This window comes from Ranitomeya imitator, chromosome 8 (assembly GCF_032444005.1).
Source record: "Ranitomeya imitator isolate aRanImi1 chromosome 8, aRanImi1.pri, whole genome shotgun sequence".
Lineage (NCBI taxonomy): Eukaryota > Metazoa > Chordata > Amphibia > Anura > Dendrobatidae > Ranitomeya > Ranitomeya imitator.
This window is the reverse complement of record NC_091289.1, coordinates 29,541,491-29,556,961: the sequence shown is the minus strand read 5'-3', so window position 1 is coordinate 29,556,961 and position 15,471 is coordinate 29,541,491. Positions and strand designations below refer to the sequence as shown.

General features: G+C 41.1%; 1 protein-coding gene across 1 annotated transcript in view; it reads right to left on the bottom strand.

Moving 5' to 3' along the window:
- Window positions 1–15,471, bottom strand: part of CFAP20DC (CFAP20 domain containing) — a 396,453-nt gene that overhangs the window by 243,685 nt on the left and 137,297 nt on the right. Inside the window, exons 6-7 of the mRNA XM_069736631.1 lie at window positions 15,219–15,333; window positions 9,846–9,999 (exon numbers count right to left, since the gene is read on the bottom strand). Coding sequence (XP_069592732.1) covers window positions 9,846–9,999; window positions 15,219–15,333 — 269 coding nt within the window. The remainder of the gene's footprint in view (window positions 1–9,845; window positions 10,000–15,218; window positions 15,334–15,471) is intronic.

The following is a 15,471-nucleotide window of genomic DNA, read 5'->3' as shown; positions in this document are numbered from 1 at the left end:
GGGTCTAAGGGGTATCGCTTCTCCTTATGGAGAGTGACATACCAGCTATGGCTTGTCAAGGTAAGGAGGCTTATTCGCCATGCAATGCTCCTCTGGGAAATATAATATGCAAATTGCCTCTTCTGAGAAAAAGAGAACTTTATTCGGCAGTTTGCATATTATATTTCCCAGAGGAGCATTGCATGGCGAATAAGCCTCCTTACCTTGACAAGCCAGAGATGGTATGTCACTCTCCATAAGGAGAAGCGATACCCCTTAGACCCCAGTCCAGAGCCTCTCACCTAGCCAAATTAGTTCTCATGCTTCGCACTGACGAGGGCCAACAGCCCAAAACACCGTGTCTGCGAATTGAGATACTAATTTGGCTTTTATCCTAAGTCATATTGCACGACTCGTTAAAGAGTTGATTGTGACTTGTAGGATCGCCACTACCAACAGATGGCGCTATAGAGTTAAGTCCTCTTTTTCTCAGAAGAGGCAATTTGCATATTATATTTCCCAGAGGAGCATTGCATGGTGAATAAGCCTCCTTACCTTGACAAGCCAGAGATGGTATGTCACTCTCCATAAGGAGAAACGATACCTATTTTGCAGAGATCCGATGTGCCAGTCATGAGAAATCTAAAGTACAAGCAATAAGGAAATCAGGCTGAAAGTGCACTGGGGGGAGGGGTGTCAGTGTAATAGAATGAAGCAGCTTTAGTGTATTGGCACCTCCCCAGTGCACTTCCAGTTTACTTTGCCTACAGATTCTAGGCTGGATTTTTCATGACTGGCACACAGTATCTTAAAAAAAAAAAAATAATAATAATATTATTGGGTGACAAGCGTCTATAAAGACAAATCACTACATCTATATGCAAAAATGTACTGCCTGTAGCCACCACTAGAGGGAGCTTAGGAGCCAGCATCATAACCTCAGCTCTTAAGCTCCCTCTAGTGGTGGCTACAGGTAGTCAGAATTCTATCTTTCCAATCTGCATCTATGCAGCAGATTCAGAGCTTTGTATCAGCAAAATGGAGCTTTCACCACTGTAACAATATATCAGAAATTGATCATTTTATGCCTAAAGTGTTCAAGGGTGGGCATTTATTTTAACACTGCACGGCTTAAAGCAATCTGGTTTGCTAAAATGGTCATTTTATACGATTCACTGGCTTCACAGCTTATAATTAAAGGAAAATTTATTTAACTATGCCCTTGAAGTCCAAAGATTATCAGGGACCAACCTCATTACAGTAATTTGTGATCTCAGGCGGCAAACGGGACCATAAGATGGAAACTGTATCAGAGGAAAAGTTAAAACAAAGTTTTATTAATTCCAGTGCCGTTGTTCTATTTAATTGTTTTGAGGGTTTTTCAGATAACAATATATAGCCCTTATATATTTAAATCTCGCAGCTTCAGACGCAGTGATAGCGATCTGGGTCCCTTAGAAGATCGGATTTTGTGGATTTAATGAAGCGTGACGGGAGCTGTAATTTTATTGGGAAGGTTAGCTTGTTTCTTATAATTAAATGAAAAAATGAATTATAAAAACTACTTGTATATGGCGTAATACAAGAATCTATGTAAAAATGTTCTTACGGGTCCATTAAACCCAACATACAAATTGGTTCCCATAAAACCTCTCATACCGTCGTCCCCTGTTCAGTGTAAGAGGTACTTTTTCTGTAGCTTTTGAGAAAGTAAATGTTGCTGAATACTGGCTGATTTCATAGGAAGAGTAAATATCAGAGAACATCTCGCAGCTTGTATTATACTCCAGAGCTGGATTCATAATTATGTAGGCTTTGGAGCTAAAAATCTTCCAGCATCACCTGTTGGGTCCAGGTGAGCAGCTGTTATGCAGAACGGACAGATGATGTTGGTGCAGCAGGGAGATCCAGCTAAAACAATAGAAGCTGTTGCAGCAGAACCGCAGCAGGAGGAGCGAACAGAAAATTAAAGACCCAAAAAGGGAATAGTTGAGTTGGACACAAAATTGAGAAGTGTTGTCTGTCAGTCAAGCAGAGGAAGGTGGGATCGGGACAGGAAGTACAGCTTGGGAGACAGAGGTTTGGGAAGTGCCTTGACATGCCCAGAGCACTTAAAAAGAATCTGTCAACTGTTTTTTTCCACCTAATCTGAGAGCAGTATAATATAAAGACAATATGTCACTTACTGGGCTGCTTGCTACAGTTTAGCTTATCACTATCAGGAGATAATCACTAGTGGACTAGTAAAAATGCTGCAATCTAGCCCTTCATATTCATGAACTTTTTTTTAAGCACGACTGTGATTACAGCAAGTTTATTCTTAATTATGCCAAACGTATTAATCAATAGGCCAAGGGACATGGGCTATTGTTCATATGAGCCTCAAGGTTGACTCATGTTGTAGGCTGAATCAATGTTTGTTGATTTGTTGAATAGCTGCCCCTACAGCTCATTGCTCTGTTATCCTTGGGGACCAAAGTCACAGGTTAATTGAACAATTGATGTTTGTTAATTTCGTGAATGCCTGCTGACTACCTATTGTATCAGTCCATGAAGCTTGTTGTTCTGCAAAGACTGAAGGACAAAATATGGAGATTAATTGAACACTCGAACAATGAGGGATGACCTCCTCCTACCTTCCCCCAAACCTGTGGATAAAGGCCTGAAGAAGAGCTGTGCGTATAAAAAGGACCTCTCTCCTTCTACACAGAGACTCTATAGGACAGCAGCCAAGGAACTATGGCTCCGACTGGAGAAATACAGATTTGATCCACTGCCTATCACTGAGACAATCAGGTCACCTGGCCACATACCTTAATGGACTCTATCAGCTTCCAAAGCTTGCCGCTACCTCTTATCCAAAAGCCAGGTGCCACTGCTTGTGGTAATTGACCCTGAAAGCCCAGATTTTGCAGATGTTCTATTTTGCGGAAGAGTGAGACACTGTCATTTGCATCATCTTCTGTACTTCCTGAGACTGTGCTATATGTTATTGACTGTTGGCGATCCAATAAAGTATCACCCTACTGTGTTACCCTCACCCTGTGTTGTCTGAGTAGTATTCTGCCCACTGGGAAGGAGAACTGGCATTCAGTAGTATGAGCCCTGGTCCTTGCGTTCTTTCTATAGACAGCCAGGCTCACAGACAAGAGCACCCATTGACCCTCATGTTTTCACACTTGGTGGCAGAGATGGGATATGTGGTGCCCCTGAGGGTCCCGTCACCACAGAGGAACTGCACCTCATCCATAGGTGTGGTGTCCCACTCTCAGGTAAGGAGGGGAGCACTAACCAGGACTCTAACACTCACACCAAACACACACCATTTCAGTCGGGGAACCTGGGTGTACCCTTAGGAAGGATGGCCTCATCTCAGGCTCGATAGGACTGGGTGATGGGAGTGGGTGGGGGAGGTAGAAAAAAGGGCAGGAACTTAGAAGGCGGTGGGACAGTGTTCAGGAGCAGTTGGTCCTGGGAGACCAAAGGAAGACGAGTGGAGAACATAGCTGAGGAGAAAAGTGTGAGGGAGAGATAGAAGGAAGCTCCCGGGAGGACAGACGAGGTCCTAGGGGCACAGGAAGTGCAGAAGCCACTCGTGGGGCCCGTATCCAGACTGGCCAGCGGAGGGACCAGGTCACAGTCAGGGGACCGGCCTCAACTTAGTGGAAATCTTCAAGTTCAGCTAAGAAACCGGAGGCTGTGGCGTCTGTAAGGGTCACAGCCACATCCACCCATAACTCGCCAAAAAGGCAGCTGGATAAAATCCAGGGGATTCAGAGGACGTAGCCCGACCATGTTCGTAGCTGCTGGTTGGGGCACTGTGGGTGAGACGCTGGGCAGGAGAAGTGGAAGCCAGCGTAGTGAGACGGCCAGAGAAAGGCATAAGAATGGAATGCTGGAAAGGTGCACCCCAATTTACCTGGGAGTTTGCTGGACCACTGAACCGGAGAACACAGCATCCGGCTGGCGTTTGTGGACTAGAGAACTGTAAGTAAAAGTGGAAGCTGCACCTTGCTGTGTCCTTTGAGTTATTCCTGCATCACATGCCCAGCCTAACCACAAGCGCCATTTTGACACTTAACCCTACAACTGCCCTGGGGCTAGCTCTACCCGTGGAGGGCTGCACCATCTTTGCTGCGCCACCATCACCCCAGAGGATCTGACTGCAGCGTCGGCTATTATAGCAGAACACCATGGGTGGCGTCACGAACAATTTCCCAAATCCATTATAAACTTTATTTTTCCCCTTTATTTCATCATTCTACATGGACGCCCAGGGCCACGGACTGGGTCACTGCTGCCGTGACCTTCCCCTTTGAAAACTTCTGTGTCGGACCCGGTACCGAGTACCCCGCGGTCCTATACTACTCAGCCCGGCTGATCTAGGGGAGCTGCATTGGACTGTTGTTTGTAGACACCATCCAAGGTTTCCACAACCTTTGAGGCAGATAGACAGACCAACTCCACCATTGATTGTCAGTTCTCTGAGTACACTGTGCACAGGCAGAAAGCTGCCAATCAGTGGTGAGGGCAGGGCTACATAGGGCTCAGCCTTTGGGGATCTATATCAGATAAAATAAAGATGTTATCAAAATTACAACAAGCAGCCCAGTAGTGACACCTCCCTGGAATTGGGGTCTCTGCAGCTACATCATGCTTCTCTTCAATGGGGTAGCAAAAACATGGTGATATATTCCTTTTAAGACTCATTTGCACATGAATTAAAACAGTAATATTCAAGTAAGGGAATCAACAGATTGCATGAGCTACGGTATGATTAACATTATCTTTCAGAGTGGAACATGACCATATAAACAGTTTGGGAGGGAAGATTGTTCTTGTAGATTACCTTTAACTGCTGTCTCTATATAACAGAATCTGCATTGATGAAAAAAAAGTCCATGCATATAGTAAAAAATCTGAGTATTACCATATGTAATAGTAACAGGTGAGAGGACGCTTTGAGCCTCATCAGGGATGCACCACAATTACTACCAGATAATATCTGTAGGCAGGAGACTAATTATAATTATAAGTATATACATCACATCACTATAGTCACTCACCTAAAACAACATAAAAGTATCACAGATTAAGTGTGAACGTATTGTCATATTTGTCACCACAGGCAGAACGTCTCTGGAGGTCTATCTTGGTAGATGTGTCTGAAAGCATGTGATTCAATTTTTCACACTTAATATATATCATATATTTACACATTTGTCATAGTTATGTGTTTTTTTAAGAAAAACTATTATTTTATACTGAGTCATTGGTCTTCTAGCTTGGATCCGAGTTGTAACGACCTGTCAGAGAACAAACCTAGGTGATTCAGTAGAAGGCAATGCTGCTTGTGGTCATCTGGTTATGGCGATCGTTCCTATTACTTCTTTAGGTGGACATGATGATTTTGGGCATGTCTTTTGGAGTTCAAAAAACACTCAAAAAATGTTGAATGTCTTTTGAGCATTTTTCTTCCATTTCAGGTTTTGAAAAAATGCCAGGTGGTTGGAAAGAAAATGCATGTCACTTCTCTTAGGAGGACACTGGTGGAAAACAGTCCAAATTAATCACTGTCCAATAAAAATACTGTGAAGAACGTCTTGGGGAAAAAAGAGATTCTAAACACACTTAAGAAACTCTTCAGAGCCGCTTCAGGGAGCAAAAAGAAAATTACTCCAAAACCTCTTCAAAGAAGGAGTGTTTGCTGAAGTGGCTTTTTGAAACTGGCTGTGCACACATTGAGTTTTTTGACATGGGCACAGTCGCTAAGTTTTCCCAGGCAATACTGCCTCAAGAGAAAGCCAGTGACTTTTTTCCTGAAGTGGCTCCGCCTGCAGTCTTGCTGTCTTTTTCACAACGTCTTTTTACTTGGTCTTCCTTAACTGAGGCTGAAAAGTGGTTTGGAAACATTTTCAGGACCTCTTTATAAGTAACATGTTAGGTTAAGGTATACCCAAAACAACGGCCTAAGTTAGAGCACTTCCAATTTATACAAATATCAAATCAGAGAAAACACGGAAGCTTCTTGCCAATAAAAACATTAAAGTTTATTGATAATGCATATAAAAACTAAACAAGTCCAATAGTATTCAATGGCGATAAAGTGACAGAATCTACTGACTGCATAAGGTAAATACATCACAAGAAACCTATAATAATCACATGATCCCAAAATTGTAGAAAATAGGCAAAAAAAGTTCTTAAATGTGCATAAAATAATGTGACAAATTTCTACAAGCCCAAAAACAAGACACAAGTATTAACAAGTTAGTTGCCGTATATGTGGTTAATATGAACCATATACAGTGGGGCAAAAAAGTATTTAGTCAGTCAGCAATAGTGCAAGTTCCACCACTTAAAAAGATGAGAGGCGTCTGTAATTTACATCATAGGTAGACCTCAACTATGGGAGACAAACTGAGAAAAAAAAATCCAGAAAATCACATTGTCTGTTTTTTTTAGCAATCTATTTGCATATTATGGTGGAAAATAAGTATTTGGTCAGAAACAAACAATCAAGATTTCTGGCTCTCACAGACCTGTAACTTCTTCTTTAAGAGTCTCCTCTTTCCTCCACTCATTACCTGTAGTAATGACACCTGTTTAAACTTGTTATCAGTATAAAAAGACACCTGTGCACACCCTCAAACAGTCTGACTCCAAACTCCACTATGGTGAAGACCAAAGAGCTGTCAAAGGACACCAGAAACAAAATTGTAGCCCTGCACCAGGCTGGGAAGACTGAATCTGCAATAGCCAACCAGCTTGGAGTGAAGAAATCAACAGTGGGAGCAATAATTAGAAAATGGAAGACATACAAGACCACTGATAATCTCCCTCGATCTGGGGCTCCACGCAAAATCCCACCCTGTGGGGTCAGAATGATCACAAGAACGGTAAGCAAAAATCCCAGAACCACGCGGGGGGACCTAGTGAATGAACTGCAGAGAGCTGGGACCAATGTAACAAGGCCTACCATAAGTAACACACTACGCCACCATGGACTCAGATCCTGCAGTGCCAGACATGTCCCACTGCTTAAGCCAGTACATGTCCGGGCCTGTCTGAAGTTTGCTAGAGAGCATTTGGATGATCCAGAGGAGTTTTGGGAGAATGTCCTATGGTCTGATGAAACCAAACTGGAACTGTTTGGTAGAAACACAACTTGTCGTGTTTGGAGGAAAAAGAATACTGAGTTGCATCCATCAAACACCATACCTACTGTAAAGCATGGTGGTGGAAACATCATGCTTTGGGGCTGTTTCTCTGCAAAGGGGCCAGAACGACTGATCCGGGTACATGAAAGAATGAATGGGGCCATGTATCGTGAGATTTTGAGTGCAAACCTCCTTCCATCAGCAAGGGCATTGAAGATGAAACGTGGCTGGGTCTTTCAACATGACAATGATCCAAAGCACACCGCCAGGACAACGAAGGAGTGGCTTCGTAAGAAGCATTTCAAGGTCCTGGAGTGGCCTAGCCAGTCTCCAGATCTCAACCCTATAGAAAACCTTTGGAGGGAGTTCAAAGTCCGTGTTGCCAAGCGAAAAGCCAAAAACATCACTGCTCTAGAGGAGATCTGCATGGAGGAATGGGCCAACATACCAACAACAGTGTGTGGCAACCTTGTGAAGACTTACAGAAAACGTTTGACCTCTGTCATTGCCAACAAAGGATATATTACAAAGTATTGAGATGAAATTTTGTTCTGACCAAATACTTATTTTCCACCATAATATGCAAATAAATTGTTAAAAAAACAGACAATGTGATTTTCTGGATTTTTTTTCTCAGTTTGTCTCCCATAGTTGAGGTCTACCTATGATGTAAATTACAGACGCCTCTCATCTTTTTAAGTGGTGGAACTTGCACTATTGCTGACTGACTAAATACTTTTTTGCCCCACTGTATGTGTCACAATAAACAAGGTTTGAAAATATATGGGCTGAAAATAACATGCCTACAAATATATGCACATGAATAGAATGCCTCAGTTCACATTCACTAATATGCTACAGAAAAACAGGAGTGATAGAAAATGCATGGCAGAGGAAACTACCTAAAGCTAGGTTTGTAGCGGTACTAAAGATCCAAAGTGGAGTTTCTACATTCACTTATACGGTAGCTATAAAGTGCTTATCAGTGCTAAGGTGCAGGGCAAAGGGACAGGTTAAGATGTATTTTAGCTGAATTGCAGCTCAGTAGGAGGACCCCTACTGATGGGGTCCTCCTACTGAGCTGCAATTCAGGTAAAATACATCTTAACTACCGTATAAGTGAATGTAGAAACTCCACTTTGGATCTTTAGTACCGCTACAAACCTAGCTTTAGGTAGTTTCCTCTGCCATGCATTTTCTATCACTCCTGTTTTTCTGTAGCATATTAGTGAATGTGAACTGAGGCATTCTATTCATGTGCATATATTTGTAGGCATGTTATTTTCAGCCCATATATTTTCAAACCTTGTTTATTGTGACACATATATGGTTCATATTAACCACATATACGGCAACTAACTTGTTAATACTTGTGTCTTGTTTTTGGGCTTGTAGAAATTTGTCACATTATTTTATGCACATTTAAGAACTTTTTTTGCCTATTTTCTACAATTTTGGGATCATGTGATTATTATAGGTTTCTTGTGATGTATTTACCTTATGCAGTCAGTAGATTCTGTCACTTTATCGCCATTAAATACTATTGGACTTGTTTAGTTTTTATATGCATTATCAATAAACTTTAATGTTTTTATTGGCAAGAAGCTTCCGTGTTTTCTCTGATTTGATATATGTTAGGTTAAGGGTTGACTTGTTTCTTCTTTCAACCTTCAAACATTCTATGAAACCTTCTTTCAGCCTTCAAACAACCTATGTAACCTTCTTTCAACCTTCAAACAACCTATGTAACCTTCTTTCAACCTATGTAACCTTCTTTCATTCTTCAAACAACCTATGTAACCTTTTTTCATTCTTCAAACAACCTATGTAACCTTCTTTCAACCTTCAAACAACCTATGTAACCTTCTTTCAACCTTCAAACAACCTATGTAACCTTCTTTCAACCATCAAACAACCTGAGTAACCTTCTTTCAACCTTCAAACAACCTATGTAACCTTCTTTCAACCTTCAAACAACCTATGTAACCTTCTTTCAACCTTCAAACAACCTATGTAACCTTCTTTCAACCATCAAACAACCTGTGTAACCTTCTTTCAACCATCAAACAACCTGTGTAACCTTCTTTCAACCATCAAACAACCTGTGTAACCTTCTTTCAACCTTCAAACAACCTATGTAACCTTCTTTCAACCTTCAAAGAACTTATGAAACTATGAAAGTTGGCTATGCCACTGTTCAATATGGAGTGTCGAAAATTCTTAGCTGGTTCCTCGAAATTACAAGTCATGTAACCTCATTACATGTTACCCGCTGTTGCACTGTATGTTTGCAGCATGTGTAGAAGCTTCTACGTGTCATGTATGACTGACATGTGTGTAATACTAGATCGTGCCATGTGCTATAATGTATACGGAACTATGCATGTTTAAATTCTATAATATAAACCTTATGGTAAATGTTATAGATTTGATGTTATGTGTGTCCTGTTCCTCAGCATGGGTGCAATCTATAGACTCTAGTCTGCCACCATCAGGAAAGAATGCCACTGCCGATATAGCATTACTTTTACGCTGATCCCGAAGACTCCATACTATGAATCTACTTATGCTCTGAACCAATAAACACAAACCCTATCTTATAAACTGTGAATTCCAGAATGGCTATAAAATAAACCAGTGAGAACATCTGTAGAACATATATGTTTGGTAATTTATAGACAAAAAACGAGTATCAGGTTTACAAACCTCGTTCCCCTGTTTCCTGGGGCTTCAGCTTCATGGTATAAATCTTCCTCAGTTTACAGTTGGCCGAAACAGTAATGCCGTCCAAAGACTGGAAAACGGCACTTCTAAAAATCCCACTTGTGAAGGCAACGAGATCGATACAGAGATTGCACCACTGTGAGAGAAGATTCATCTTGTTATATGCCGGATTATACAGGTATCATATCAAGCATATTCATATACAGGTATTTTATCAAGCCAAATATTAATTACAGCCACCTGTAATATTAGAGTTGCCTTCGTAGCATAAGTCCATTATATCTCTTGCTATCGTAATCACTTGGCTTCCCCATCCTCCTGAGTGTCCGGTGTAATCACACATTGTTGGATTAGCGGGGTTGTATTGGGCATCTATTAGGACCTACAGACCTGTAGGCCATAAAAACATGGCGTGCATACCAGAAGCGGAGCATTTAAGAATTTTACTGGCATGCGTTGTCTCATCGTTGGGTGGAATTTCAGTCACATGCTGAGAAGGGCAGTTTTTCCGTCACTGGGAGACATTCACTATACAGTCAAAATGTCTCCTTTTTTTCATGACACCAGCCACCAGGTCACAGCAATTATATTTTTCCATTCATCAAGATATTTCTTTATTAATCATTATTATGGTGGTCCTCTGACTATCACTGTTAGGGCTTACTCAGATGTCAGTTTTTTTCATGGCCTGAGCTTCATCAGTGTTTATGATCAGAGTTTCAGCACATTGTTGTAAGAGTATGGTTCGAATTTCACCAGTTTTTGTCTCGTGAGAAAGAAAACATTTTTGACACATTTTCAACAATTTTGGCCCATTTTTTAGTGGTATTTTACTGTAATTTCTTTTTTTTTTAACTTCATTCAACAATGAAAAAATTGCTAGTGGGTTATCCAGTGAAAACTCTGGCAAAAACACTCAAAATTGTCCAGGTATCTTTTGAGCCTTCCCATTGACTTGTATGGTAGAGCGGAAAAGGCCTGAAGTACGGTCGGGTCACTTCTTTGGAAACCTGAAGTGGGTGAAAGACGCTCAAAAACTGAATATATGTGCAGCAAATAGTTTTTACATAGAAATACGTATGTTCATTTTTTAGAGTGTTTCTTTTTAGCGCTTTTTCGGGTGGTTTTCAGAGCAGGTTCCACCTGAAAAAGACCCTGTCTGCACATACCCCTAGTGTTCCTTTAATAAACCCATATTTGCCCCATGCTCTGTTGAATCTTTTATCTCATTCCCCATTTTGCACAAACACGCAGAACGGCGGCAGCTATGAGCCCTAATGAAGATTTAAACCAATTAATCACTTTTCCTGGAGCAATTGATCAAGCTTTTTTATTCACATATTGCATGAATGATTTATTTATTCTCTGATGGAGACCGTGTAATTGAACTACATATTCAGATACAATTTAATTTATTGTTCATTAAAGTGTACTTTTGTTTTTAAACATTGGGACCGGGTGACACCAGACCCGACTAATTTAAATTACTTTGAGGCAAAATAGATTTATTCCTTTTTATTTCAAATTAATAACAACCTCTGTGGTACAACTTTATGAATAATAATTTTATCAGCATATTTTCCCCCCCCCCCCCTCAGCTCCGGCACAGACTGCGTCTAAGCGGAAACCTCAAATTTTCTTCAGACTTATTTACAAGACAAATGTTTAGAATATAAGTGTTGCCTTCTCGAAACAGTTTGAGAGTATTTGCATTTAATTAGTTGCCTTCTGATCTGAAAAAGTTTTATAATGGAAATGTTTCTTTGAGTTTAGTGTTTCTTCATTTCTTATTTCAGAGATGAGATTTGGTGTGTAGCATACATGCCTAGACTCTGTAGCCTTAGGTTATGTGCACGTAGAGTATTTTTTAGGAGGCTTTGGAGAAGAAACCGAGTGGAAACTTCCCATATCCTCCTGAAAAACTCAAAACTCCTCAAAAACTTGGAGGTTGTACTCAGTTCCTGCTCTAAAACCTCAGGAAAAAGACTCCGTGTGCACATCCCCTAATGGTGTCTTGGGTATTCCATTTAGTTAAAGATGCAGCATAGTAAACTCTTGTTTGGCCTTTTGTCTTCTGTGGGCATCTTGGACATCAGCAACACATTTACATATCTCTTCCATACATCTCTGAACTAATCTCCAGACACCTTCCCATGCGTAATCTCTGGTCCTCACAACCAGGGCTGTAGAGTCCGACTCCGACTCCTCAATTTCCATGACACCGACTCCACCAAAATGGGCTCCGACTTCGACTCCGACTCCAACTCCACAGCCCTGCTCACAACAACTGTGTTGTTATTCTCTTCTTTTTCTCACACACCCATCCCCGAAATTTATCCTTTATACAATAGATTAACGTTGGCTGAACCCGCCAGATTCAGGCGACAGTCTAATGCAAATGGGGGACCCCAAGAGATGATGTCAGTGGAGTTAGGAATCTGGAATGTCCAACTTTGGACTGATGGTCCTTTGGTTATCCCTGAGTAAAACTGTCACCAGAGATGCCTGTCAGTGTTTCTTTCATAGAGAACACAGGAGAGTTCGGCTGAACGAGTGCTCCCATGTAGGGGGAAGTCATAGGAGATAGTTACCAGCTGAACGATGCACCAAACTAATGTTTGGCTGACAGCTTTATAAAATGCAAAGAGGTCTTACTTCCCCTGCACTATGGAGCTTGTCATCCCAACCAGTCACACTATCACCCATCTTTGAAACCGTCACTTGTAAACCCCAAAACACAGCTCGTCTGAAAAGCCAATGATGACCCAGTAGTCACTAGATGGCCATATGAGTATCTTCTACCCTTATCTAATGTCTACTTGCCACTTTTCCTTGTAGATTGTAAACCCTCACGGGCAGGGTCCTCTCTCCCTATGCACAATTTTGTCACTCGTTTTTTTGTTCTTGTTTTCTACTTTATGTTATATAACTATTAGAGCTGAGAGGATCATTTTGTACAACCCTGGTCCATGGTTCTCTTTGGCCGTGGGCAGGAGGTGTAAGAATTTTCCGAAGCTCCGGGTTCCCCGACATAGAGTTTGATTTACCGGACTGATGTCACCTGTGCGCCACAAAGATGATGTCTCGCCAGCCTGGATAATTATAAGCCGAGCATGGGATCCTAAAGGGTAAGGAAACACCTGTCCATGGACAGAAATCACTGACCTGGACCATGGACTGGGGTGGCATGAAGCGGTCCTCTCATTTCTAACATTATGTATTCTTACACAGTATATACAGTATGTTATGTACTATAAAGCCTGGTTGCACATTTTTCATATGTAATAATGTTTATGTTGCCTTTGGTTTTTACTAGATTCTGATTATTTTCTCAAAAGTGCTGGACATTGCATTAAAAGTCAGTAATATATTGTTATTAGCAGATCAGCACCAATGTCTTGCTTTGTAAAGTGCGGAACCCTTATTTAAAACAGTCTTCTCCATTGACTTCACAGGAACTGATCCTAAACACAACCCAACACATCCATCAGTGGGACTCTAAACAAAAAAATTGCCAATGGGAAATTTGCAGATATACGGTGTTTTGTCTAGGGTTTTTCAATGGAGGCTGTTGCTAGACATGTTGAGTCATATGTCTCTCCATTGGCGCTGTACACCTTGTGTAGAAGATTGCATTAAACATGAACATGGCACTTTACAAAGGAAGACAACAATTGTGGAAATGAGGACAGGAGATTATGGTATAACTATGTTATTATTTTGTGGAAGCCGCTTAGAGAAGAAGCTGCTGTAAAATCACGGTCTTCCTGTAATCTGTGCATAACTTCAATGATTCCTTATGGGAAAAAAGTCTGTCTGCTGTAGAAAATAGAGGGGTGTTGAGGAGAGTCGTCTATGACATCTACATAGCGTCCTGTGATTACAGCAGCCTGTGCAGTTTTAGGTAGTGTAATGGTGCGGCTTTCACGACAGTGCAGTAAAGAGGCAGCGACTCAGGGTAGTCCAACTTAAATGTATTTACTTGGCAACTTACAAAAATAACTCAAATGTTTTCCTACGGCTCACAGACAGATTGCCAATAACAGTCGGTATAAAATCTGATGCCATTGTGGGTGAGTCAATGGCGTTGCCTTCTCTAGTCTGTGTTCAGTCTCACAGAGACCTATCCTGCACAGAGCCTTCTGCCCTGATGCTTGCAAACCAAACACTGACCCACCTAAAACTTAACTGAAAGTTTCAATGGGAATCGTGGACATGGGCCACTTTCAAGACCTGGAGTGGAGGGAGAGATTTGCCCCACTACCATCCTGCAGATCTCTCCAAAAATAAAAGCTCATGTCAGATTTTCCTAAATATGACTTGGTCAACTAGCTTGACCAAATCCACACTTATTTTTTTCATTGTAATCACAGCTGTAGCTACTATTATAATGTACTCCAGTGGGTTTGGTATGCCTCCATGCGCATCTTTAGGGAAACATAATGATCCTCGAATATTATTCACCTCAGTGCCTCACAGTAGACAGCGTCTAATATGTGAGAGATACAGCTCTGGCAAAAATTAAGAAACCACCACATCAAAACCTGTGGGCCACCCAATCTCCGGACCTAAACCCCATTGAAAACCTCTGGAATGTAATCAAGAGGATGATGGATAGTCACAAGCCATCAAACAAAGAATAACTGCTTACATTATTATGCCAGAAGCAGTGTGAAAGACTGGTGGAAAGCGTGGCAAGACGCATGAAAGCTGTGATTAAAAATCATGGTTATTCCACAAAATATTGATTTCTGAACTCTTCCTGAGTTAAAACATTAGTATTGTTGTTTCTTAATGATTATGAACTTGTTTTCTTTGCATTATTTGAGGTTATTTGGCATTCCTAGAGTTTCTTATTAGTTAGATACCATGACATCATTACGTTGCGGGTGGCATGACGCATGCATCCTCCTAATCTGAAGAGTCGCACGCAGTAGAAGGTTCAAATCGGTTTTGTCCGGCAACCACAGACTTGAAACTGTTCTTGATCTGGTGAATGAAAATGGGATTTAAGGTTTCCATAGTTTTGATGACAATATCAGTGCTGCTTGCTGCCAGGTAGATACCACGTACAATGGCCAGCCTTAAAGCAAGTGTGAGCATAACCTTAGTGAGTTAGGCAAGTAGATGTTGTCTGCAGCACAAAGGCTGGATAGGCACTAACACAAAAACTTATATATTTTCTTCATGGACCACTGACAGGCAGTAACTTTTTATTCCTTATGTTACATTATCTTAATATCCTAACTAAATTTCCTAATGAGATTTTCATTAGTGTTTTGCTATGTAATATATTTACTACGGCGTAGAGTCATTTACACCATTTACGCCAGGAGAATACGAACAGGAACTTACGACTTTCCGCCTGATGATGGAGAGCGGGATTTTTGCATGTAACGGTGTTGCAGATAATTCCTTGTGGACAGTCGATAAATATAATCTTCTTTTAATATTTGCCAAATCGGTTATTCTGGAGGGAAAAAAAATATTACGCAGATTACAGCAGACATAATAAATTGCATTTCGATAACATCATGTAAAACTCTGCATTTCCCATAAAATTCTGTGTCAGGTGCTGCAGCGGCACATTTTAAAGATGACATTTTAT